Source organism: Parus major, chromosome Z, assembly GCF_001522545.3.
Source record: "Parus major isolate Abel chromosome Z, Parus_major1.1, whole genome shotgun sequence".
In the NCBI taxonomy this organism is placed as follows: Eukaryota; Metazoa; Chordata; class Aves; order Passeriformes; family Paridae; genus Parus; species Parus major.
In genome coordinates, this window is record NC_031799.1 from 36860144 (window position 1) to 36888086 (window position 27943).

General features: G+C 37.6%; 1 protein-coding gene across 2 annotated transcripts; it reads left to right on the forward strand.

The window, feature by feature from the left end:
• The first annotated feature begins 113 nt into the window (after positions 1-113).
• Positions 114-27603, forward strand: NAA35 (N-alpha-acetyltransferase 35, NatC auxiliary subunit). Of its 2 annotated transcripts, XM_015653206.3 has the most exons (24): positions 114-282; positions 616-747; positions 1597-1740; positions 4422-4455; positions 5886-6000; positions 7109-7183; positions 8323-8490; positions 9360-9426; positions 10162-10205; positions 10793-10843; positions 11594-11677; positions 12503-12617; positions 13132-13310; positions 14388-14447; positions 15746-15852; positions 16079-16145; positions 17369-17467; positions 18677-18855; positions 20423-20559; positions 21531-21598; positions 21838-21978; positions 23603-23725; positions 24660-24740; positions 25224-27603. In XM_015653206.3, exons 3-24 carry the CDS (start codon positions 1617-1619, stop codon positions 25281-25283), a joined length of 2178 nt encoding a protein of 725 aa, XP_015508692.1. In that variant the 5' UTR covers positions 114-282; positions 616-747; positions 1597-1616; the 3' UTR covers positions 25284-27603. The 2 variants fall into 2 exon arrangements, with proteins under 2 accessions (XP_015508692.1, XP_015508691.1); XM_015653205.3 differs by lacking the exon at positions 616-747.
• Positions 27604-27943: the final 340 nt, after the last annotated feature.

Consider the following 27943-nt stretch of genomic DNA (forward strand, 5'->3'; position numbering starts at 1 on the left):
CGCTGGGCGGAGCCGCCGCAGCCCCGCCCGCCCCGCGTGCCTGGCGGGCGCAGCGGGTGCCGAGCGCCGCCGCCCCGGCCGCTCTCGCCCCGCCTCGCCGCTACGGTGAGCGGAGGCCGTGCAGGGGTGGGGCGGCGGAGCTTTCTGTGTGCGGCTGCGCCGGGGCGCTAAGGCAGAGGCCGCGAGCTGCTGGCGGCGGCAGTAACAGCAGCAGTGGGTCTGCGCGTGTGCGGCGGCGGCCCGGCCAGGAGCGGCAGCGGGCAGCGGTGTGGGACGTAGCGGGTGAGGCCCGGGGAGGGTGCGGGATGAGGACCGCAGGCAGAGCCTGCAGGGGCACCGAGGGAGGGACGGAGGAAGGGGGAGCCCGCGGTGGGGCGGGCGGCGCGGTGGCCCCTCCTCTGCGGCGGGGCGCAGGAGCCGGGAGGGCAGGCGGCGGTGCCTGGCGCCCCCGGGGAGCTGTGCCGGCCCGCTGAGCAGCGCGGCCCGGCGGCTCTGTCAGCGCCGGAGCTGGGATGACCTGTGGAAAGAGGAGAGCCCGAGGGGCCTGGTTGTCCCGAAATTCAAGGGGGAAATTAATCTATTACAATTGATTTCCCACGTATTTCCTTATCCCAGCCTGCTGAGCCTGGCTGTCCCTGCGGTCGCTTGAAAACTGGTGACACCCTGACGGCCCCCGACGGAGATTGGGGGACGAGGGGACCCCGGGGCTGCTGTTCGAAGGCCTTTTGATCCTCCTCTTTGTTTTTGGTAATTCCCGATGCCCGGGAGGTCTTCTGCTACTGGGGCCTTTGTTAGAAGCTTCCGTGGCGGCTGTGGTTAAGCTGCTCGGAGCTTGCCGAGCTCGCAGCTGTCTCTTGCGAGAGCTTCGTTAGCATGGTGGGAGTTCAGTATCGCTGATAGCTCACAGGCGGGCTGACCGGGAAAGCGTGGAAGTCCTCAGGGCTGCCCGCCTGTAGGGAGGTTGTGAAAGAGCAAAACCAGCTCGAAGTAACTGGTCGGTGGAGTTTAAAACTTACATTCCAGTCTGAACTTGCTTAACTTTAGTACTGCAACCTTGATGCTGCTTTCTGCAGAAGATATCAGAGGAAATAAGCCTTTTTCCAGTTTTACAGTACCCTCTTTTCAATTCGTGTTGCAGAGCAGTAGGAAGAACATTATTATTACCATAATATATATGTAATATATAATATTACTTCTATACTACAATATATAATTAATTATAATATTACTAGATATACTAATAGTATAAAAGAACAAAAAGAAAATTGTGATGTCTGCATCTGTTGTTATGCTTCTGATTTTATTTCTAATTTGACAGTAGACACTTTAGTATGGGTGTGTACAGCTGATGTTTTGGTGTCCTTAGTTTTTGAGGTTTCACAGCCTACAAGGTACTGGTAAAGAAATAATGCATAACAAAAGCTTTTTTTAAAAGAGTTTTTGTTAGTAAGGGTTTTTCTGTTGGTCCTGTGTAACAGTAGATGTTTAGATAAAATGTTAGTTCATTTCCCATTCTTACCTGATTCTTGAAAAGAAAAAAAATATTCATGTGAAGCACTTTCTCTAATTTGTGCTAATATATGGTGTCTCTGACAGGAATTTAAAGGTGCGGCATCATGGTTATGAAAGCTACAGTAGAAGATGATGATTCAGGATGGGAACTCGGTATGCCTGACAAGATGGAAAAGAGTAATACCAGCTGGATAGATATAACCCAGGATTTTGAAGAAGCTTGTAGAGGTGAGTTGTAATCTTTTCATTCTGAGAAAACTTAGCATCTTTTGGAGGCCTAAGCATAGTTCTTTGAGCTTTTTTGAGCAATAGTTTTGACCCAGATTCAAGCTTCAGGTGAATGAGCTACATTGATTCTGTGGTAACTCTGAGGTTGGAATTATCATGAGCCACCTCACTTTGCTGTCTCTTCCAGATTACATAAATACCTTTTTAATTAAAGTTTTTTCATCTTATGCCTTTTCATGTCTGCTTTTTTTCCTTTGCAAAGATTTCTTCCTGTCTCTTCCTCCAAGCAAAAGTGTCATTCCTGCATGCAGAGTCTACACTATTTCTTTCTTGTATATTTTTGGACCTCCAGTGTCCAATAATTCATTTAGTTCATCAGTGCATCATGTTTCATCTTTGAAACAAGTTAAGTTTTTGAACTGATGCAACACGTCTCAGTAACGGGGAAGCAGTTGCTTCCATTTAAACTGTGCCTTCATTACTATTAGGTACTACTGCTAGTTTACAGTTTTTTCAACTGATTTTATGGTGACACGAGGGAAAAATAAATATGAAACTGCATCTTACCACACAGAATATTACAGAGTGATAAACACAATTTCTGTATATTATTTCTCTACATTACTCTAAATTACTTTTAAATAATTATTTATATTGCTTTTATCTGTGTGCTCATCAAATATATCTAAAGACTCCTTTAAAAGTTACAAGGAAAGGCAAGATTTTCAGTAGTCTCCCCTGGAAAAGACTAAGGCACCTGAATAAAGGAGCAGAGGAAACGGCTGTATTTCAGGCTATTCAGATGCTACTATTTCACAGAATAATCATTACAGGATGACTTGGGTTGGAAGGGACCTTAAAGACCACCTTGTGTCAACTCCCCTGCCATGGATAGGGACATCTTTCATGAGACTATGTTGCTCAAAGCCATATCCAGCCTGGCTTTGAACAGAACTTGTGTCAGAGATGAGGAACCCACAGCTTCTATGGGCAACCTGTTCCATTGATTCACCACCCTCACAGTACATAATTTCTTCCCTATATCTGATCTAAATCTCTCTTAGTTTGACCACATTTCCCCTTGTCTCATCAGTACATGCCCTTGTAAAAAATCCCTCTCCAGCTCTTTTCTAGCCTTCCTTTATGAACTAGAAGGATGCTACATATTCTCCATAAACCCTTTTCTTCTCCAGGCTGAGTAGCCCCAACTCTTCCAGCCTGTCTTCACAGGAAAGGTGCTTTAGCCTTCCATTCATTTTTGTTAGCTGCTGCTAAACTTGCACCAACAGTTCCATGTCCTTCCTATGCCGGGACCCCAGAGCTGGATGGAGGGTTCCAGGTGGTGTCTCACCAGAGCAGAGCAGAGGGGCAGAATCCCTTCCCTTTATCAGCTGCCCACACTGCTTCTGATGCAGCCCAGAATATCAGCTTTTTGGGCTGTGAGTGCACTGTGTGCTTAGTAATTCTAAAACTTCATTAACTACTAGAATTACAGAGAGATAAGGACACACTGTAAACCACTAGTCTTTTTAGTCTCTCAGACTTGAAAGTGCTTTGTAAGTAAAAGCAGTAGTGTCATGGGTTGACCTGCGCCAGATGCCAGGCACCCACCAAAGCTGCTCACTCCCCTCTCTCTGCAGCTGGACAGAGCAGAAAAAATTCAGTGAAGGTTCATTGGTTGGGATAAGGACTGGGAGAGATCACTCACTAAATCCTGTCATGGGAAAAACAGGCTTAACTTAGAGATATTAATATCTCTCTAATATCACCTCTCCCTCCTTCCAGCTCTGCCTCCTACCCCAGCAGCACAGGGAGGCAGGGAATGGGGGTCATGGTCAGTTCATCACCCAGGGCTTCTCCCACTGCTCAGGGAGGGGAGATGTGTCCCTGCTGCACTGTGGGGTCCCTCCCACGGGAGCCAGTTCTCCATGAACTTCTCCAGTGTGAATGCACTCTGCAAACTGCTGCAGTGTGAGTCCATCCCATGGGCAGCAGTTCTCCCAAAACTGCTGCAGCCTGGGTCACTCTTTTACAGGGTACAAGTCCTTCAAGAACAGGCTGTTCCAGCATGGGGCCTCCCATGGGTTCACAGATTCCTTTGTGCATCCACCTATTCCAGCGTGTGTCTCCTCCATGGGCTGCAGGTGGATCTCTGCATCCCCATGGACCTCCATGGGCTGCAGGGGCACAGCTGCCTCACCATGGGCTGTGCCAGGGGCTGTGGGGGAATCTCAGCTCTCTGGTGCTTGGAGCACCTCCTCCTCGTCCTTCTGCACTGAGCTTGGTGCATGCAGGGCTTTTCTTCTCCCATGTTCTCACCTGGCTCTTCTCCATCTGCTATTAAAACTGTGCAATGTTTTTGCTTGTTTTTATTTCTTCTTAAATCTGTTACCACAGAGGTATTGTTTCTAAATGGCCCAGCAGCATGTCCATGTCTGGCGCCACCAGGGATTGGTTCTGCTGGACATGCAAGAAGCTTCTTGCAAAAACTGTCCCTGTAGCCACCCCGCAACAAGCTACCAAACCCAGGCCATGCAAACTCAATGCAAGTATAAATGCCTGATTTGCTTCCTGCAGCTTATTCTCTTGCGGCATAAGGCAGTTTGGTGTGTGACAAGGCTGCTCTGGAAAAGTTGTGCTAGAATGATTGTAATTTTTCATTTTGTCCTGTTCCTTTGTAGAGCTGAAGTTAGGAGAACTGCTTCATGACAAGCTGTAAGTATGTGTGTGGAGTGGTTCTGGCTTTTAGATAAGATTACTGCTTACATGTTAATGTTATCTAATAACTAAGCTTCCTTAGACTTTAAGTAAGATATTTCAAGTATATAGAACATAATACATTCTTTGCAGTGTGTATATGCTGCACCTGTATGAATGCTGAACATATCTGATGCTCTAAGTATAACATTACATTCCTCAACGTGGTTGAAGTTGTGTTTCAGAAGTTCATAGCACATCTTATGATCTGTGGTGATTACATTACTGCACTACTTCATGGGATATGCTGTTATGAGAAAAGGCCAGAAGAACTTTAAACTTGGTTGCCTCAAACATCACTATCAAGTATTTGATAAACAATCCGTATGCTTTAATGCATCTTAAATAACATGCTAAAGCAGAAAGTGAGAACTCTACACATTAAAAGCATATTTCACCAAGAAGCAAGTGGTGAAGGCTTGCTGAATTTATTAAAGAAAGATGAATTTAAATAATTCAAATATTTTAAAGATTAAATTCTTTTTCTTAGTGAAGGTGTTCACCTGAGTAGAAAAAAGTTATATTTGAAACTAATAGCTCAGAAAACAGATGCCCACTGTTAAATGAAAACCGGCTTAAAAGTGTGCACAGGGATGTCACCGGCTATTTACTTAGTTGAATCAAAGCACATTTTCAGGTGTAGTTTTATACATAAGAGCATTTCAGAGCAAATACAGCAAGTACACTTTTTAGATATGCTACATGCAATAAACTTTTTGTATAATAAAGACTGTTGCAGGAGTTCTGATGGATGTCATGCTAAAGTGAAGCACTATATCCCTTCATATGTAGGCAAGGCTTCTTCTGGGGTGGCTCTTCTGCAAGCTTTTATGCCCTGACTACAAGTGACATGTTGTCACATGCTGTGGGTTTTTGTTTTTTGTATCAGTTTTCTCAACATGCCCGTTTTAAACAAGGCTAGTATATTCAATATATATTAGTCTATGTCATGTATATTATCATTAGTATGTGGGGGATGTATCTTACTTGGTTTTTTTGGGTGTGGTGTAATAAAGAACAGCTTGTTCAGTTAATATCAGTCTATGACTTTACATGATGTTTAAGAAGATGCTATGAAGTTTATAGAAACAAGTGTGCAAAGCTACAGTAGCAGGATATTTCACTCAGGAGTGTTCTTATCCTTAGAGAAAGGCTAATAATTTTCTTCTACTTTTAGCCATCTGTTTTCCCACAAACTTGTTGAGGGATCCTTAACTTCCTGAAAACCATGATCTCTGAAGATCAGTATTAATGTTCACATACCTTATGGCCTGTGGTCAGAATACAGTGTACTTGGTTTGTCAGCCTATGCTCTTTTTCGTTAGTCTGTGAAGACTGTTTTGTATAAAATAATTACATTCAGCACATTTCTTTATTTGTGTTCTTAGTTTTGGTCTTTTTGAAGCCATGTCTGCCATTGAAATGATGGATCCCAAGATGGATGCTGGTATGATTGGAAACCAAGTTAACAGAAAGGTTCTTAACTTTGAGCAAGCTATTAAGGTTTGTGTGAACTTCCTGGGTTTGCCTACACTGTCTGTAAAAATACACAGTTTCGTCAAATTACAGTTAAGCACAATACAGAAGAATTAGTGTTTTCAATCTTCTCTTGAAATTTATGTGGGTTTTTTTTTCCTTTTGGATAATTAAGTAAAAAATAGCTTGTGACATTTACCTTTTCTGTTACCTGCATTACCACAATGATACTAACTCTTCCAGTGAAAAGTACTGTAAAATTATTGGGTATTGATACTTCAAGTAAATCTCTTTCCAGCATTGTTTTGCAAGTTACTCTGTGCTTCCCCAAAATGTGTCTTTTATATGAAGATGTATTGGTTAGCTTCCATTTGACCTGAATGGAAACCAACTTCTTAAAAAAGCTGGAAACTGACACTATATCATTCTTTGAGTTTATCAGCATTGAGAAGAAGCTGGATAACTTACCAATGTTGACAGTAATGATTAACTTTTTATTTATGATTAAGGTAAATTGGAGGGCAGGGTTGAAAGACTTGCTATTATTTTGGAAAAAGTAATGAACTCAGAGGGAAAAGTATTTTTTTACAGTCAACATTTGGAATGGGGTCAGAGAACTCCATAAAACACTGGCTAAGTCATGTAGAATGTATGCAGGATTACATACACTGGGCAAATTAAGTGATCAAAGTTGTAGCCTTTTTAGTGTTGACCTTTAAGGCAGTAAAATACTTTCCAGTAAAACACTTTTTCCAGTTAAAAAAGCAGTCTTCAAAGAATTGGTCCTACATGTTATTCCTTGTTCAATTTTTATTATGATTATATTGTTTTGTGATTTTAATGTTAGCAGTTAACTGGCTTTAAGCTTTTCTTGGCTAGTAATAAATAAGAACTGTTACTTCAGCATTCTCTTTGGGTAGTTTTATGTTTGGTCAGTGATGGGAATGCAGAGTTTTTAAGAATTTGAGACATATTGTGGAGCTGGTTGGTAAAGCTAGTGGCATACAATTACTCTGAAGTCTTGAACAAATTTTAAGTTTCTTTTTGGCTTTGATACAAATAAGTTGTATTTTGCCTGTATGCTTCCATAGTATTTAGGGTCTTTGTTGTTTTGTTTGTTTATTTGTTTTTGAAGGATGGCACCATTAAAATAAAGGATCTCACTTCACCTGAACTGGTAGGAATAATGGACACATGTTTTTGTTGTTTGGTAAGCATTTTTCTGTTCCTGTGGTTAGATGGTTTTTCTTTCTAAATATAATCCTTTAATGCATCTTAAAAAAAGAAAAAAAACAGCAGAACTCAAAAAGAGATTGATCAAGCAAAAAATACCTACATATATTTTACTTTCCAGTTAGTTATTTGCACTGTCTATTATGAAAGGCTTCATTTTAATTTTTAATTTTTTTTACTACAAGAAATATGGAAGATAGCTGGTAGTACCTTAAAACCTTTAAAAGGTTTCATAGTTTCTGGTTTTATAAATGTTCGTTTTCTGATTTCCTGCTGTGTATTGATGTTTGACTCTGTTGAAAGCTGTGTGTGCAGTAACTGGTAGCACTCTGTTGCTCCTTTCTGTACAACCAGAATTGAGTGAGCTTACAGAAGCATTTTGAAGAAAGAAAATAAATCCATTTAGAAGGAATAAGTTGACTATCAGTTCCTTATTAATTGCAAATTTTTTTGTGTAGATGCTTTAATTTCCTCAGTAAATTATACTAATTATTTTCTATTACTCTTTAAAATTACATCAATAATATTTTTTAAAACATTTCCAATCAGTTTAGTCAGAAAAATGTGTGAAGATCATAGTATATCTAAAAAGTGTAACATCATTTGTTTTCTACTTCTGGTCCCCAAAAGGGACAGTAGTGATATTAAAAATATGGTTATACTTTATTTTTTGCTATTTCAAGATAGAAATTTAAGTTACTGAGTCTTTCCCTGTAGCTTAAAGAAACATGAAAGTGGTAGAGAGAGGGGGTTGTGACAAGAAGCTCTATGTTGTAAAGGAGAGAGAACATGAAGAACATTAGTGTCTTGTCTCATAGTCATCTGCATTTTCCATTCACTATTTAAGCAGAGAAGGTTTATAAATGTGAAGGTATCTTAACATAATGACATGTCTAAATCACAGGGGTTAGGCCTGAACTTAATAGAAGAGCTTTATCCAACACAATAGTTTTAGCTTTAAACACCTTCACTTGCCCTTTTTTGGTAATTGGAAGGTTGTCATGATAAGGAGTTTCTTGATGAGTCTTTGAAGCACAGTAAAATGGAAAAAGAATGGATCTATAAAAATGAGGACTTGGCTGTCATGAGTAAAGTATTTAATTTCTTTTTCTCTAGATAACTTGGTTAGAAGGACATTCCTTGGCACAGACAGTATTCACTTGCCTTTATATTCATAATCCAGACTTCATAGAAGATCCTGCTATGAAGGCTTTTGCTCTTGGAATCCTAAAAATCTGTGATATTGCCAGAGAAAAGGTTAACAAAGCAGCTGTTTTTGAGGAGGTATGTGTTTCCCATCTCCTGTGGGGTTAACTATGCAATATTATAACATAATGCAAGTAAAGCAATATATTAGTGACATTTGTTAGTGTTTGATTCAAGGTTACTGTTGGAATAGCAGTTCATCATCCTAAAAGTATTAGACTGGATACCTTAAAAATGCAGTTTTCCCCAATGAAGGTGTTTCATGCTCTCTTCTGTATTTTCCTTGAATATTGGAGACACATAAATATTTTACTCAAGAAGCAGTGCAAGTTTTGTGGTTAACCATTTGAAATCCTTTTCACTTGTGGTGTTTTTCCAGTTTAATTTATTTATTTTTCTGTGTTAGATAGTCATGATTGTCTTTTGTCTAAAATGTCCATCTGGCAATGGGATCTGAGTTCTGTTTTTGTGCTCAGAGCAATCTCTGTTTCCTCTGAGCATGGACAAGTCACTCTTGGTGACTGTTACCTAAAATGGATCAAATACTACTTTGCAGATATAGTTCTTAGTTCTATAGTAACATTTATAGTTCTATAGTAACATTTTGGTAGGGTGTCACTTGATGAAAATATGAATGGCATATTGGTATTAAGGATTTATGCAGAAAATAATTACCTGAGGCTGGATTTGGGTGGGAAGGTCATTCAGTGTATTCATTCTGATTCATCTGTGTAGGATAAGTCTGGACTTTATACTTGATGGCATTAAACAAGCGCACCCCCAACCACTCCTACAAAAGAGAAAAACTAGCAAAAAGACCCAAAACCTAATAAGAAAACAACTCCCAAAAAACCCAAATGAAAAAGAAAACCTCAAACCTCAATCTGAAAATGTAACTACAACTTTTATATTTCATTACATACTGCTTCCTTGATCTTTTTTTTTAGGAAGATTTTCAATCAATGACTTATGGATTTAAAATGGCCAACAGTGTGACAGATCTTAGAGTTACAGGTACGGTTTCTGCTTCCTTTGTATCTGTCTAGCAGTCTCTTTCTCTTTTGAGCATGTGATTACTTTCAGACACATCTGATGAATTGCTGGGAGTCTCAGCTGTTAAGTTTTTTATTTGTCTTGTGGAAATTGCTGATTTGGTTAAAAGATCATTTTTGATCTTATGACTTGGTAAAAATCAGATTATTTTTCCTTGGAAGAAAGGTTCAGTTTTCTTGTTAAGTGCCTGAGAAACAGAAGAAGTGCTTTTAGTTGTGCCAGTGAAGTGGCTAGGCATGAGCTTGTAATGGTATAGATAGAGACCACTGGAAAGTGCATTGCTTGAGTGCTACTTTTTTGCCTCACAATTTGCTGTCCTCTAAACAGGCTGCTTTAGGAAAAAAAAGCAATATAGCAGTTCTAGAGCTATGGATACATACCTTATTAGGTACATACATAAGTACATATGTTATTTTTTGATGCACAATTTTTTATATGTACTTGAGCTTTTCACTGATTTATTTTTGAAAAGTTTGTGCACACTTTAGCTTTGTATCAGTTGGCCTATATTCTGATTTTTGATTGTTCCAAGACATCCCCACCATTCCTCACAAGATTATTTTTTGTCTAGTCTTTGGCTAATGGATATGCAAAGCACTTTTAAGTTTATTTTCCCCTCAAAACGTCTTTTCCTCTGAGTGGTGTAGGTGTGCCTAGGCTTCTCAGCTTTTAATCATGCTGTGATTTTTTTTCCAGGTATGCTAAAAGATGTAGAAGATGACTTGCAAAGACGAGTGAAGGTACTGTTTTTGTGTGTGTCTTGTCAATTACATTTCAGGTGTACTTAACATAGGTTTGGGGCAGGGAGCTGGTTTATGAGGAACAAAGGAGGTTTGTGTCATTATGGTGGGGTTTCTGAAGAGCCACTGCAGTGGTTTCTGTAACTTGCTTTTAGTTTGCCGTCTAACTAAATCTTCAGATTTTATTGGTAAATTCTTTATTAGTTGCTTCACTAGTTGTAGTAGCTGGAATCATGATGTAGAAGATAACACTGGGTTGGGTTACAGAAAGTAGGTATTTAACTTTGAGATTTTATGTAGGGATACTATGTAGTGTTAAAGAAGTTGCTTAATTTTCCTTTACCACAGCTTACAATATATGGTGTTCATACATTTTCCTTGCTCATTTGCAGAATTTACTTAGATAGATCTTATTACTATAGGAGAGTCATTCAAGTACCTGGATTATATATTAAGAAATTTTGAATTTGAAAACTGTTTTTTCGGGTTATTTAACAGTTGGATGTTTTAGAGAAGGCAAAGGGATTTTATCAGTAGCTTCCCTTTGCAATTTTTAGTAAATTAATTGACATTTCTTTACTTTGCAGAGCACTAGAAGTCGACAAGGAGAAGAGAGAGATCCAGAAGTTGAACTTGAAGTAATTAATTGTTTGCTTTTTTCCTGGATTTCATGGATGTAGATGAGATATTTAAATATGGTACAATGACACCCATGCATATAAGAAGCAGCCAGGAAGTGTGACCATCCAGGAGCACGAGGAAGAGCTGGCAAACAGCAGGACATGCCAGTCAGGGCACACCAAGGCATTTTGTGTAGCAGTTTGTGCAGGGAGGGCAGGAGTACTGTGGGAGTTCCAGGCACCACAATACAGCAAAGCCATTAAGGTATTGGAGCATGTCCAAAGAAGGGCCATGAAGATGATGAAAGGCCTTGAGGGGAAGCTGTATGAGTAGTAGCTGAGGTCACTTGGTCTGTTCGGCCTGGAGGAGACTGAGGGGAGACCTCATTGCTTTCTTGTGATGGGAAGAGGAGGGGCAGGCACTGATACTGGTCTCTTCTCTGTGGTGACCAGTGACAGGACTTGTGGGAAAGGCCTGAAGCTGTGTCATGGGATGTTAAGGTTGGATATTAGAAAAAGGGTTTTCACCTAGAGAGTGCTTGGGCACTGGAACAGTTTCCCCAGGGACATGGTCACGGCACCAAAACTCTCTGAGTCCAGGAAAATTTGGACAACACTCAAGCACATGGTATGACACTTGGGGTGGTCCTGTGCAGGGCCAGGAGTTGGACTGGATGATCCTTCTGGGTCCATTCCAACACAGGATATTCTGTGGTTCTGTGATCTAATACCTATTGCTTAGTAATTGGCAGTATAATTTTATTACAGCATCAACAATGTTTAGCTGTCTTCAGCAGAGTCAAGTTTACCCGCGTCTTACTGACTGTCCTAATAGCTTTTACAAAAAAAGAGGTACGTTCATTTGGTGTTTGTGTTTGCACTGGGATCCTGTGAAATCCCCATTTTTCATTCTTCAAAATCAGGCAATTACTGTGTAGATTCAGGAGATTTGAATTGATGTGGATGGAGGTAAAGCTGTTAATAAATCCTTACAGTGGCAAATACTCAGTTTTTGTTCAAAGTTGGAAACACTGGAAAGGCTAGTAGCTGACATTATTATGGCCTTGCAGAAAGACAGAATATTCATTACAAAAGATTTGAAAATATTTATGGCTTTGTAATTACTCTTTTCACATACATGAGCAAAACTTGCCTGAGTTAAGTCTCCTCCTGTGGAATTATCTGACATTGGGGCAGTGTTTTGTCCAAGAACTGTTAACTTTTCCTTCCGTGTGATACTGAATTCAAGTCTAGACATCTTTGGTTGGAGAAGAGGAATCTAATTGGATTCCATAGCTGTTTTTTGGTTCCATTAGCCTGTTTCTTGAATGTAAGGTTTCCTAATTGCTGAGAGGGCAAGAAGTTTCGTGTTATATGGCGAAGGGATAGAACTACATGTCCCCCCCCAAGCAGACTCTCATGTATTGTATACAAGACTTTCAGTTGTAATTATTGTAAAGTCTTATGCAGCAAAATATAAAGCATTGAATTTATGTACAGATATATAAAATACAAAGAATACTACCCCACAAAAATGTTGGGTTGTTTGGGTTATTTTCAGAATTGGTTGTGTAAGAATATTAGAATATTAATGCCCTTCTTTTTTTCATACTAATACTAATTAGATAGTCAAAATGTATTGGTTTGTAATGTTAATAATTTTTTCCTGCCATTCAGACAAGTGCAGTTGCAGAAGCTCAGAAACTAATGACTCAGGCAGCTGACTTGCTCTCTGCTATACACAATTCACTGCATCATGGTATGCAGGCACAGAACGATACCACTAAAGGAGGTATGTATCAAATTACTCCACTTTTTCCTTTTCCTGGATATGATCCCTTCATAAATGTAAATACATTTGTGTATTTAAAAAAAAAAAAAGTTGAAATCACTTTTTGAAATCACTTACTATGAACTAAAATACTTGTTATGCAAGTTGTTACAGATTTGCATTGTTTGATTTTAAATTTATTTTACCAGGTGGTGGTTCTCCCTAAAGCAATACTGTCATTTCAAAGTCAGAGATAATGTGAACTTTTGATTATGTGCATTGCACTTAGAATCAGTGTATATGCCATTTTAAAATGGGAATGATACTTCATTGTTTATATAGGTGTATGTTGAGGTGTTGAGGACCTGGGTTTTTTAAAGAGTATTTATTGTATTAGTTGGGTTGTTGGAGTCTCAGGAAGTTAACTGTCATTTAATTAATTTTGGCTAATTGAATAATTTGTGCTATTATTAGACGGTTCTGATAACACAACTTATATGTAGCTTTTCTCTGTCTCTCTCGCCTCCTCCTTAAGATCATCCAATTATGATGGGGTTTGAGCCACTTGTTAATCAGAGATTGCTGCCTCCAACTTTCCCTCGATATGCAAAAATTATTAAAAGGGAAGAGATGGTCAATTATTTTTCCAAACTAATAGACCGAATAAAAACTGTATGTGAAGTAGTCAACTTAACCAATTTGCACTGTATACTGGTAAGCATGAATATTTCTTATTTATTGCCAAAAAGTCAGATCTGAAAATGTGACTTGCAAAAAAAATCATTCCATAGATGCATGCTCTTGCTCACTGAAGAGAAAACTGAGCACTACATATGTATTTGGTGTTTTTCGCTGTTAGGTACAATTTCAAAGTTTATTATCCTTCTGATAGTTACCACTTTTCTTCTTTTGATAAAGACCTTTTCTCCTGTCAAACCTCTCACTTTTCCTGTAATTCACTAAATAATTATGCATTTTAGTGGCAAAATCCAAACAGGTTTCTTTGGTTGAAGAGCTGTATCTGCAGCATCAGAACATAATTCTTTGCTTTATGCCTGTTTGGTTTTTTTTTTTCAAATTCTTTAATTAGTATTCTGCACATGTGCCTATAACATGAGAGAGCACTAAATCGGTGTTTAAGCATGCAGTTCCCTAAATAGGCATAAAGTTAAGCACATGCTTATATTCTTTCCGGAATAATTGATGTTACTCTTAGTTACTGCCTACATCTATTAGAAGACAGTTAAATGCTTGAAATGTTTTTTGGTATCCATGCATTCACTGACTGATAAGAGATACAGTTACATCAAACTTCTTGTCTTCCTATTTCCTGTTAACTAATTAAAGAAGTGCATGAAGCATCTGGTATCAGTTAAACCTTACCTGGGTTTAAATCAATTTTTTAAAATCAATTCTTAATTTTGTTCAATACCTGGTATAGTTACATCATGACCTTAACAATCTCATAGTAATTTTTTTCTGTACTATCATCTTTCTAGTTGTTGTATTTGAAAATTCAGAAACCTTTTTGTTAAGTAGCAAGTAATTGCAGAAAACCTTCATAATCTGTTCTGTTCAAGCTATTCACTTTCTCTTTCTTACAAGTTGTATAAGCTATGCTATGTTTGTGTGTGCTTTTAAACAAAATACAGGTGTATTTACCCAGTTGTATATATTTGTTTAGGAAAGATACAAGTGTGTGTGTAAAATTGATTTGGTGTATATTTATACATCCATAAATTGGCATATTAACCTGATTTGTCTTTTTTTCTTTTCTTACATATACATTAGGACTTTTTCTGTGAGTTTAGTGAGCAATCACCATGTGTTCTTTCAAGATCCTTGTTACAGGCAAGTCCTAATTATGTCTATTAATGCAATACTTCTGTATTCATTATGAATGAATTCCTGTTATTAAGTATTTCAATAATTTGCATATAAGTTAATAATATTTAAGAGTAAAAAATGTTCTGGTGATATTTAAGTATTAAATATTATGGGAGAAATGCTTTGCTGTGAGGATGATGCATTGGAACAGGTTTCCCAGAGAAGCTGTGGATGCTCCACCAAGTCTTCAAGGCCAGGGGGCTTGCAACTAGATGGTCTTTAAGGTCCATTCCACCTTAAACCACTCTGTGATACTATGTGTGGAGGCTTATGTTCTAATCTAATTTTTAAAATAGTTTTTAAATACTGTTGCTTTGATCTTTTAGTACATGTTAATTAAAACAGAAAGCATCCAATTATTTTTTTTTCTCTACCATAAAGCTGTGCCTGTACACATTTTTTTATGTTGCTTTCCATCTGCTGTGCCATTTTTGGGGCTGGTATTTGTATTCATCTCCCTGTTTGGACAGAACTTAATGTATAGACTTCTTCTATTGCTACAACAGTAAAAACGATGGTTGGTGCAGAACAGGCTATTTCTTCTCACTGCTTCTCTTACTTGAAAGTGCATTATACATTCTTTAATTCTGAATGAATATTCCTTCTAGGAGTTTTTGATTTTAATAGGGGGCCCCTAGATGCCAGAACTTCTTTGTATTTGATCCCTATTAAACCATGTGTAGAGCCAATGGACTATAACTATGGACAAATAAGATGTGTTCATAGCATGTGTGTTCTCACCTTCCACTACATGTGTTTTTGTAATCCCTGTGGGTGTCTGACAGCAGACTTTTTTCTTCAGCTGCTGTAGAACCATATAAGAAAGGGACACAGCACTCATGGAGGGAAGTTAAATGAGTATCGGACATGATTGATGTAAACAATAGCATCCAGAGGGATTGAAAAACATCAGGTAGTCTGGAGATATACCCTTATTTGCCTCCAGAGAAGGCACATGTTGTACACTAATCTTCAGAAATGTCTGATTTATCATCTTCAAAGTCCAAGAAGTAAAACAATTTTGCGTGCACTCTATTATGCAAGTAATAGAGCTGTATTTAGTGTCCTCGGAATACCACAGAAGTGTCAGATCTCAGTATTTCTGAGTCTTTAACCTTGGATCAAGTTGAACCATTTTAATTATTAAAGCAATCTTACAAGTTTCTTTTATTTAAAAGCTACTGCCAAAGCTTTCTATCAGTAATTCTAGAGCATTACTTTTAACTTAAAACATGTTTCTAAAAATACATCTTTACTTTTAGACAACTTTCCTAGTAGATAACAAGAAGGTGTTTGGTACTCACCTCATGCAAGATATGGTTAAAGATGCCTTAAGGTCTTTCGTCAGTCCTCCAGTACTTTCTCCAAAGTAAGTGTATCTTGAGTGTACTTGTATGTGTTTACATGTCTGATAAAATAATCTCTGCTTACAAGAGCAGTGACAAATGTACAAAAACCATACGTTTTGTACTTAGCCTTTATGTATGAAGGAGTCAGTTGCTGTTGCTGCACTCATATTTCTTTTGTTGTTCTGTGCTGCATAGACTGGTGACATTTATAAAAAATGTGTATGTACATGGATATTTCCTTTTTAGGTGCTGTCTTTATAATAACCACCAGGCAAAAGACTACATTGATTCCTTTGTCACACATTGTGTTCGGGTAAGTTCATTTCAATTACAACATGTATGTGTATGAGCACTTGGCAGATTTGCATACATTTGAAAACGAGACCAGTTATTTTACACACCTGGCGTGAAGGCAAAATTGAAGAAGTTGGCCTTCTTAAATTTGTGATGCCCTTTAAAAAGACAGTGTAATTACTGCTGGTTTCATCCTGCTTCAAATTTTTATTTATCATTTCACTTTTTAAGAAATCTGCATCTACTATCTCTTTATAGAGTAGTTTCATGTCACAAATGCATAGCACTAATAAAATATTTTTTCATTTTGTACAGTTTCAGTTTTTCAATAATTGTTTTAAAAGATTCTACTGTTCAATGTGGCACAGAATTTTTTAGGTTGGAAAAGACCTTCAAGCTCATTGAGTCCAAACCAGCACTGCCAAGTCCATCACTGAACCACACCCCCGAGTGCCATGACTACACATCCTTTAAATACTTCCAGAGATAGTGACTCAAACACTTTCGTGAGAAGCATTGGTTCCAATGCTTGACAAACTTCTTTGTGAAGAAATTTTTCTTAATATTCAGTATAAACCTCCCCTGGCACAACTTGAGGCCATTTCCTCTTGTCCTGTCATTTGACAGAGGAGATGAGCCCCACCTGGCTGCATCTGCCTTTCACATGGCTGTAGAGAGTGAGTGATAAGGTCTCCCCTGTGCCTCCTTTTCTCCAACCTAAAGACCTCCAGCTCCCTCAACCACTCCTCACTGGATTTGTGCTCCAGAGCCTTCCCTAGCTCCATTGCCGTGCTGTGGACATGCTCCAGCCCCTCAATGTCTGTCTTCTTGTGAGTGGCCCAGAAATCATATGGCCCCACCATAAGAAGTACAGAGAGACAACCACTGCTCCTGTCCTGCTGGACACAGTGTTCCTGATACAGGCCAGGATGCCATTGGCCACTGTAACCACCTGGGCACATGGATTTAGGCATAAGAAATACCTCTTTTGCCCCAAGCATGTTGCTCTGGTAACCTTCCTAAAGGATGCTGACCCAATCTCACATCGACTTGTGTACAGAGAAATTTGCTCTTGCATCACTCCGTAGAATTTGCTTTCCTGCTAACTTGCTATTTGTAGAGAGTATTAATGAACCCACCTCCTAATATAGATGTATAAACCAGGTGCCTAGACATCATAGTACTTCTTCTGTATTCTCAGAGTTGCATTGATAATTTAAAATTACACTTTGCTTCTTTCAGCCATTCTGTAGTCTGATTCAAATCCATGGACACAACAGAGCTCGTCAGAGAGATAAACTGGGTCACATCCTTGAGGAATTTGCCACACTACAGGATGAGGTAATGTCCTAGGCAGCAGGCCAGCAAAGTTTCTTTCCAGGTATATTACTATGCTGAGTGAAGCACGGTACTAAATTCTAAATGAATGATGCAAGATCCTTAAGACAAGGACTTCAAAAATTTAGCACAAGAAATTGTTAGGATGCATCCAGAAACTTTGTGCCAGATGTGTTGAACAAAAACATACTACATTTTTTAAGATTAACTTTGTCCAATAAGTAGTCTTTGGGAAAACCTGTTGGGATGTAATTTAATGGTAACTGCACAGCTTTTAGTCTCAATCCTGCTTGTGATTGTCAGTCTGCAAGAGGTAACCAGGGAGAGGTCCACAAGGCACGCTTACAAGACACCTTTGAAAATTCAGCCTTACACCTACATAAGATGTAAAGTGCAAAATTTTATAATGACTAAAAAGAAAGTAAAAGAATAACTGTTTAAAATAGGAGCTCCAACTGATTTTCTCAAGGATGGGGAGAGATGAGAAGAAAAAATATATTTTCTTTTGCTAGAAACACATTTCTTCAACAGTGAGAGCCAGATAAAATATTTCCCAAGATGTATATGGCAAGGAGAACAATTGAGGAACTTGGAATTGGAGGGAGATTTTGTGTGCTCTAGCTTTTTTCAAAATGGTTTGTTTTGCAGTATTGTAGCTGAGGCACTGTTTATTTTGTTTTGTAGCAGGTTGTATAGATTGTCCTCTTTGGGATTACTGATGATATTCCATCATTATGTCTTCCATACTACTTGCTTCTTAAGACAAAATTTGTCTTAGCAGTATTTTAATTACTCTGGTGGAACACTGTGTTTCTTGCATATAAAGCTTGTAAGTTTATTTTTTCAATGCAGCTAGGTTTTTTTTAAAAAAAGAGAAGTGATTATTGCTGATATAGAACAACAACATGTAATGGGTTCTGAGTTTGCACGCATGTGACTGCTAATGATCTATATACAAATACATTTTAAAATTACAAATTACCTATGTAATGTTCTTGCTGTATTACTGTATAGAATATTTTTGTTCTGTGCAGCAGAATTTACTTTCCAGTTTTCTGACAGTTCTAGACTTATTTCCATCTTGTAATCTGGAGCATAGATTTACCAACAGTTTGTTAAGATTTGGTTAAGATTTTATTTCTGGCTTGGGATACTGTTTCAGTCATACTTTTCCTCCTCTTTGAGGTCTTTTTTTTTTTTTTTTCTTAACAGGCAGAGAAAGTAGATGCAGCGCTTCATAGCATGTTACTGAAGCAGGAACCACAAAGGCAACATTTGGCTTGCTTGGGCACCTGGGTCCTATATCATAACCTTCGTATTATGATACAGTATCTTCTCAGTGGCTTCGAGTTAGAACTTTACAGTATGCATGAATATTACTACATCTATTGGTACGAAAATGCTTTATTGACAGTTCTTCTAGGAGGGATGCTCCCAGAGAGCTATAATTACACATACTTGGAGAGGGACTTGAAATAGAATTTCATGATTTCGAGCTTGATCAACATTGTGTTTAGTTTACTTATTTATAATACTACAGGTGGAGAAAAAAATCCATCAGTCTCTAGTTTTTTAGACTTTACTAAATAGTGTACTTTTCTTTCCTGAAGTAGTAATTCTCACTCATCTAACTGACAATAAAAGTGTGTTGATTTTTGTGATCAAGAGCAAGCAGGAGAAAAGCAATTTCCTTTATTCTTTTCTGCCGTCGTAGTATCAGGATCAGTATTCTTATTGATCTCTAGTATTCTGGAAAAGGTCTGCAAAGTTTTAAGTCATAACTGAAATCTGAAAGTTGACTAGCTAAAATTAACTTCTTATTTGCGGTATATTTGAAAAGACATATTCCACCTTCAGTGAAAATTATCACATTATTTGGAGACATAATACTTGTATTTTTCCACTTTCATTTACATTAATCTTTTTCGTCGTTAATGACTTGTGCCAAAAGATAATTCTTTTTAAACTACCAAGAGATTCCTATGTAAGGCATAAACCTTCTTAATGAAAGACTAAAAACAATTCAAATGACACAGACTTCAATGCATTGTGTTTCTACGTTGTTTCAACAGTGGATTAAATGAGGATATTAATATTTCAGAAGTTACCAGAAGATGGCAATATTCTTCAAGTAGTAACTCAATGAGTTACACCAACTTTTGCATGAGACAGTGTTTTTTTTACCTACCCATATTTCCCTCTACTATTTTAATAAAACCACTCTTAGTTGGAATTGTCATGTCAATTGCTTTCTTACTTAAGTAAAGAAAAAAAAGGAGAAGCAGTTTCTGAGAGGTAACGTGCAAATGAAACTCAAATTTCTCAGTAATTTTTCTTCTGATTACAACTTTTTATAACTATTACTACATTTTTATTGTGCTCCAAATAGGAAATTTTGTTTCTGTTCTTTTTCCCCTATTCCATTTGATTTGAAGTCAATTAAGATATTTATGGGACTTGCTTCCACTTCCTAAAAAATGTTCTTAAAGTTGTCTCTTTAACTCTGAAAGAACTGCATATGGATATTGTGTGTTTAAACAGGGCTTTTTTGCTTGAAAAAGCCAGTAGTTATGTTTCTCAGAATAACAAGTCGTAACAAAAGTAGAAAAGATATTAACATAGTATCTTTTTAAAAAAACACTTGATTTGATGGGGGAGTAGTTCTAGGAAAATGTGATCTTACAGGAGTTTTGAAATAAGAAGCTTGGACTTCATTTAGTAAATGTGTTAGAAGCTTGCACACCTTGAGCTGTTAGTGTTTGAATCTGAACCAGAACACAGATGTAGACTGGTGTGTTGATTCCAGCCATGCAAAACAGAGAGTTTTCATGGCCCATAAACACTGTTGTTTGCTGGGAGTCCTTTACCTCTTGGAGTAAGTGCCTTGGTGCTCAGCGGGATGTGCACAGCACGAGTGCACGCTGCAGCCTGTAACAGCTCCGTACCACTTCTGTGCAGGTATCTCTCCGAGTTCCTCTATGCCTGGCTGATGTCAACACTGAGCCGTGCCGACAGCTCCCAAATGGCAGAGGAGAGGATAATGGAGGAACAACAGAAAGGCCGTAGTAGTAAGAAAACAAAGAAAAAGAAGAAAGGTACCTAGGTGTAGAGTGTTAACTCAAGGCTTCTTTTTTTCCCCCTTTCATGCAACCATATAGAATAAAAATTCAAAATTTAATGAGCCAACACTGATATGGGTAGGAAAAATATCCTAATGTTTATGAAGGCTGAATGTAAAACTTTTTAAGAATTTCCTATTTATGAGGATTTTTACTTTAAAATAGATCTTTTGGAAAAACATGAACTCATTTATATTCACATTTATATTCAGTTTCATCCGTTGTGTTATGTGTTGGACCTTCTCAGAGTTTATAATCCTTGCAGAATTATGCTTTTAGTGACTGTAACTAGATTCAATCACTAGACTTCTGCATATTTCTATACTTTCTATTTGGCTTTAAAAGTTCTTAAAGCATATTTCTTAATTTTACAGTGGTGAGTTTCCCTTTCTTTTCCTTGCCACCTTTTCAAGGGGAACGAACATTTGAACAGCTCAGGATCATATTAACTAAATTCCATTTTCTCTAGAAGTTCTGAAAATTACTAATGTACTTAAGGTGCCAAGTGTTGGGCAGTTTGGCACTAATTAAACTAAGGAAACGAAGGGGAAACTTAAAAGAGGGATGTCAGGATTATTAGGATAAAAAGAGCATTAAATTTTTAGCCCTAGAAGTCAAAAAGATCCTTGAACTAGGCCTCTTGTGTACAGACTGTAAATTTGAGGCTGTCATTCAGTGTTTTATAGTGTCATGGGAATACCACTGACCAATTTATTTCATTGAGAGCAGAACTGTGTTCATATGTGACTGGTGTGTCCTGAGGTCTTCTATGTAACCAGGAGCCAGGTCAGCAGAAATGTGTGTCTAGGCTTTGTGTGCTTCAGTTATATTAAAATATAATTGCGAGTTATGTGACTTGGTGGAAATTCTGAAAATTTCCTTTGACCTGAAATTAATACATGTACATACATTGAATATAAAAATGTATTTTTATATAAAATTTGCAGTTCGTCCTCTCAGCAGAGAGATCACCATGAGTCAAGCATACCAAAATATGTGTGCTGGGATGTACAAGGTACAACTCATTTGTGTTCTATTTGTTTCATTTTTTTTGTAATAGTGATCTTGCATACATTGCATACCTTCTTTCTTTGTAGTGGGACTGGAAATTAAGTTGAGATTTTTAATTTTCTGGTAAATTCTCTACAGTTTTTCTGTTCTTCCAGTTGTAGCTAAATCATAATTTTGGTCTTCCTCACAGCAAAATATGACATAAAGCCAATATTTTTCACTGTATTTATCCTTTCCTTTTAGACAATGATCGCTTTTGACATGGATGGCAAAGTAAGAAAACCTAAGTTTGAACTGGATAGTGAACAAGTTCGATATGAGCACAGATTTGCTCCATTCAACAGTGTTATAACACCACCGCCAGTGCACTACCTGCAATTTAAAGTGAGTAATTTTCAAACGTGGTGCTGTCCATGCTTTTATACAAGTCATTTACTCACCTGATTTAAATATCATTGTCATAGTAAAAGGAGCCTCAAAGTTCATATTGAAGCTACGTCATAATGCTGAGGACTTCTAGCTTTACTTTCGTGCAAGAAAGATATATATTGCATTGAAGTCTTTATAAACTTAATGTTTAGAAATTGATCTAATATGGCAGCTTAAGATGCTTCAGTTCATGTGCATGAATATAAAATTTCTTGGAAATCTATTAACAGATTTCTTGGCTGTGGTTAATTATAGCAGCATATTTTTATTAGTGCAGCAAGCAAATGAAAAAATAAAAAAATAGTTTTGAGTGGTGTTTTGAAGGGACTATTGGAGGCTTGGCTTCTCCAGTCTCCTTCTTGAAGTAGCATTACAATTACCTGTGTCTTTGTCTGGTCAAATCCGAAAAAAAATCAAGGCTGGTGATTTTCCAACCTCTTTGGTTAAACCTGATCCAGTTACTTTTTTTCTGATCCTTTAAGTCATAAAGCAATCGAGGGCTGCACTACTTTTTTTCCCTGATGTCCAGTCTGAACTACCAAGCCACAACCTGTGGCCTCTCGCATCAATTGTTTGCCATTATAAACAAGGAGCCTTTATCTCCTTACAGCTTTTTGTAGCTGTCTTTTGGGTAGTTGTTGTCTGCTGTTACCCATTAGCATCCTTCCTATCTAACTGAAAAATTCCAGGTCCACTGACCTCTCTTTGTGGCTTATATGCTCTACGCCCCCAACCATCTTCACTTCACAACCATCTTTCTTGAACTGAGTGGATCCAGCCATGAATGCAGTATTTCAGATAACAAAGCAAAAGGAACAACACAACACAAATACTGAGTTCAGGATGATAACCTTCCTTAATATGCTCACCGTACTTCTGCTTGTATAGTCCCATATGAGGCTTGTCTGATTTGTAGAAAGAGCACCTTGTTGGCTTGTATTCAACTAGGTGTTTGGAGTACCCCTGGCTGCTTACCCAGCTAGTTATTAGTCTCACCTGTGGGGTTAGTCTGAACTGAAACAGCCCTGTTTTCTGTTCCAGTTACTCTCCCCAGTTTAATGTTATGAACTGTTGTAGTGGAAATTAAGGAATTATCATGGTTTTCTCTTTGTCATTAAAGGGTTAATTTTTAATGCCTAATCAAGAACAAAAAAAACCGGAAGAATCAAAATTACATAAAATGAAATTTCATACAGTTTCAGCATCTGACTTGCTTTAGCTTTAAGTAAACAATATACTTATTTTTTTTCTATTATTTTTTTCCCTGTAATTTCATACCCTGTTGTGTGCCACTGTTAAAGCAAATGAATGGCAACTTGTTGAAGAGAGACTGTTTTATACAGATTATGAGAACTTCATTATGTTTTGTGGCACTGTAATAGTTGAGCATTGTGTGGTTGTTTGGCTTTTCCCATTTTAAATAAATGTTTTCAACTTCAATTTTAACTTTTAAAATAGTATTTAGTTGACATAACTCTTCTTTTGAATATAGTAATGTGATAAAAACAATCTCCTGGCAATTTTTAACTTCAGTTTTATACATTTTAATATGTATTTATGTATTTCTGTAACACACTAGGAAATGTCTGATTTAAATAAGTACAGCCCACCTCCTCAGTCATCAGATCTCTACATGGCAGCTAGCAAGCACTACCAGCAAGCTAAAATGATTCTTGAGAACATTCCAAATCCAGACAATGAGGTAAGACTGAAATACTGGAAAAGGAGTATTTGCTCAAAATAAAGTATTTGTTTCCAGCTGGATCTCCCTGAGATCCAAAATGTACTTCATCAAAATGCTGAGCAAAGCTGAATGCTTTGATTAAGGAGTAGACAGTGGAGAGTGGTGGCATCTTGCATGGTGGTCTGTTTCAGTACGTCATCTAGCATAAAGCTGTGCTCACTGTTTAAAAAAACTCTCTGCTGAGAACCCAAAAGAGGATTGAGTCTGGCACTTGTTCCCTGGGGCAGTTTCCTTATCAGTGAGCTGTAAATGGGCAGTAATTTCTCCCTCTTTGTCTATAGCCTAAAACCTCAAGTGTCTGTGACTGTACCTTGGAGCAAGGATGATGCTTCTTCTGCCACCTCTAAGGAGGTTAATAGTTACAGGATTAGATCCTCCTGAGAATTTACAAATCACTTTCTCCTCTCTGGATCCTGGTGGTGCTCACAAGTGACCTATTTATTTGAGGCCTAGATACTTAAGAGGTAGTTCTGAGCAGATCCAGAGCACTTCCATGCAAAAAGCCACCTGTTTCATACATTAATTCCTCTTACCATTGTGTTGCAATGCTGAAGATTAGGTGCCTAGAGTCTAAATATACCTTTGTTTTCTTGAATGCCACAGAACTTGCTATAGTTCCCATGTTTTTTGTTCAAGAATTGTTAAAGCTGTGGTTTCTAAGGTCTGTTGAATTTTACAAAAAATGACTATTAAAATAAATGCACCCTTCATTAAACTTAATTAATTCAGCTGTTGTACTTAAAAGCAAATCCAAAACAGTCTCATCTCTGTTAAAATGATCCTGTAAGAGATCATGCTTTATTGCTAATAGTATGTCAACATTACAGTATTATCTTTGAAATAATTGTGAGGTCAAATGCTTTGATTTGAGGACTTTCTGTTTTGTGTTTAGGTCAATCGAATTCTAAAAGTTGCAAAACCCAATATTGTGGTCATGAAGCTGCTGGCTGGAGGCCACAAGAAAGACTCTAAGGTAAGGAAATGCCAGCTCAATTGAACATAAAATGTAGTAAAACATACATTAAAGTTGAATTCAATGATCTGGAGATTTCCCAACCTGAATGGTCCATCTAATTCTATGCAAAGCCACCACAGATCTCTTAAGAGCCAAATGAGCACTTTGAAGCTGTAGTTACTCTAAGAACAGGAAGAGTAGCTTAATTTATTTTTCCTCTGAAAATAATTTATTGTAGTTATTTAAATATGGAAAATTCTCACCTATAAATGTTTTGAGGAAAAGAAATTGGGAATGCATATGGGACAACATAGACTAATAATGGTATTGCAGCAACAAGCAGCTTGTGCGAACAAAGGTATGATAGTACTGGCTTCGACAAGGACTTACTTTTTTTCAATCTGTTGCTGTTTAATTTTTTTTCTGTCTGCAGGTTGTTCTCATTATGAGTATTAAATGCAGTAGTACTGCTGTCTAATATTCAAAATCTTTTATTTATAGATTCCTCCAGAATTTGACTTCTCTCCTCATAAATACTTCCCAGTTGTGAAGCTTGTTTGAAGGACAAGAGATTTTTCTTAGGATACCTGAAGAATATCTGTGTGGCAAATACCAACTGTAGGAGAGGGAGTAACTAGTGCTGCACTTGAACTACGAGGGACGTCCAGGATAAAAGTACAGTTATGTGGAATATTTGTAGTCTGCTGCCTTTATGTGATTTGAATGACAACTGCTGTTTTAAAGTGGTTTGTATAAATTTGTTGGATTTTTTGCGTGAAGCTGATTTTAAATCAACTGTATTATTAAAAGATGTTGTATCTTAGTTGATATTATTACAGATTTTAATCATAAAAAATTTTTATTACTTAGTTCTGACAAAGTGATGGGCTAGGAACGGAATAGAAATCATGCAATAGAGCCTCATATCTGATGTGCACAGCTGAGCTACTGCAATTCTGCATTTAACAAAGTCACCTGGAAAGATTTTGAGTTTCTGTGTTTTTGCTTAATTGTATCAGAACTGCTCACTTTTCAAGCAGAGAAATGTTGGGGTTTTTTTCTCTCACCACATCATTCAAGCTAAAATTATCTTTTTAGAGACTGAGAGCTGATAAAAATTAGTCATTTAGCTATTGAGTGAGTGATTCCTAGTTGGAATTTGTTCCTTTGTCTTTTTTTCTCAAAATGCTGGAGAATCTGCAGAGCAGACACTGCAGTAGTCAATAGCAATAGCACCAGACACTGAGGACTCTATTTACCAACTCTGCAACTTTGTTACAATCCTAGTATTTGCTTGTGCAAACAAGGGATTGCTGCATGTGCATGATCTTTATCCTCCATTTTTGACTGCGATGGGGCCACTGGATCCTACTGTGTTTTGTAGTAATTTACAGGTAGATATCCAAAACAGGAGATGCCCCAAACCTATCCTTGCCTTCCTGGAATAGTTCTGTCTCCCAAGCTTTTAGATGTGAAATAACAGAAGTAAGCCTTGGTGTTGTAGCAAAAGAGCAACCTTTTGCTACAAGTAAGGAAAAAACGTGCAAGAAGCAGACCTGGCCCTGGCTATGTCATACCTGGGCCATACAAGCAAATACTTTTGTGGACAGGACAACTCTTCATTTCGCTGTACAATAACTTCTGCCATAGGGATGGGCTTCTAACTCCATACTGACCATACAAGACATTTTTTGGTGTTAATCCTATCACCTAATTTTACTGTGGATTAATATCACTTCATCTTCCATCCCCTGAGCAGCAGCACTGCTGAGCTAGAACTTGAATACAATAAGTAACCTCTAAAGTGGAACACCCACTTGTCTTCCAACAATTTGCAGCTTCCTGAAATAAGCAGAAGTACTGTCCTGGAGACATGTTTTTTCCAAATTCTGTGCTAAGGAGATGGTATATTACATTACATGTTTGCTTATCATCATGATTAACATACTTGAATGCTTCCATATAGCTGCCAAAGGAATAAAAAGCCTGGAAATATGTAGGTGTAAAATGGCACAGGGCATTCATTTGGCATCTTGGGAAAGATTTTGTGACTATTTACATCTTAAAAATCCTGAACAACGTAACAGTATCTCAGGGACAGCCTTTGTTATTTTTCCAAAGTAAGCAGCAAGTAAAAGAGAAAGCAAATTACATGTGATTTGCAGAACCTAGAAAATAGCAATAATAATATTTCCCCTTTTAATTGCAATTAGAACTGGATGGATTGTGCAGAATGACAGCAGTATACTAGAGAAGATTACTTTTAAATGCTTAAAATAGTCAGGTTTAGTTGTAAAGAACACCAAACCAAAGTGCTAATATAACACCAAGATGGTAACAGAATACTAATGCCTCACACAACTAAAAACTTTAGTGAGACAACACTATGTACACGACGGTTCCGAATTAATCTCTTGTTCAGCTAAGGGTCCTTTAATTCTAAAATTTTATACAGTAGATATACAGGCCTCTTGCTTACTAGAAATCTACCACCTGGCTTGGATTGAAGCACTTGAAGTCATTGTGAATAAAGCTGTAGTCCTTCATGCTTTTGAACATTGATCTTATGCAGGTTTTCAGACCCTTTGCCCTTAGAGATTTACAAGTGTGCTTTGTCCAGAGGTGGTCATATTTATGGAGGACAACATCCAGTTGGCCAGAAGAAGCCCAAACATGTATAGAAGAATAGCCAAAACAATTAGTTTTAAAATAATTCTCTGGCAATATATTAATTACCATAAAGTGTTTGATTCTTTGGAATTTTTAACTTGATACTGGTAAAGCTATTCATTCAACTTGAATATAGTGTTTCACTGTCTATTTTTTACTGTTAGAATATATGCTTTTTAACAATCAATATTAAAATCCTGATAAATTTAAATCTCAGCTGCATAATTGTTTACAGATTAAGTCCTAGGAAATGCTCAGATGATGGGTAAATATTTTTATCCAAATTATGGGTAAACATTTTGATGTTAAAACATGTCATTATTCGCAAAAATGCCAATAACCTGACTGTACCAATACTTGTCGGAACAGATGCTTACAAGCATTTGTTTTCCCTGCTGTCTTGACCGTAGTAACCCAGACCTTAGGTCTTACTTAAATGGTGAATAACTGTTAGTGAACTGTTTCTGTGTTTAGGCTTAATAGGAATCATTTGACTTAAACTCTGACCTTCATTTGATGACAACTAATACTCTTGTCATGCACAGAAGAGC

Excerpts from the sequence above, each read along its gene's own strand:
- NAA35 (XM_015653206.3), top strand. The coding sequence starts at position 1,617 with ATGGTTATGAAAGCTACAGTAGAAGATGATGATTCAGGATGGGAACTC. Across the intron at positions 8,491-9,359 it reads AAGCAGCTGTTTTTGAGGAG|GAAGATTTTCAATCAATGAC; the intron begins GTATGTGTTTCC and ends CTTTTTTTTTAG. Across the intron at positions 10,844-11,593 it reads ATCCAGAAGTTGAACTTGAA|CATCAACAATGTTTAGCTGT; the intron begins GTAATTAATTGT and ends ATTTTATTACAG.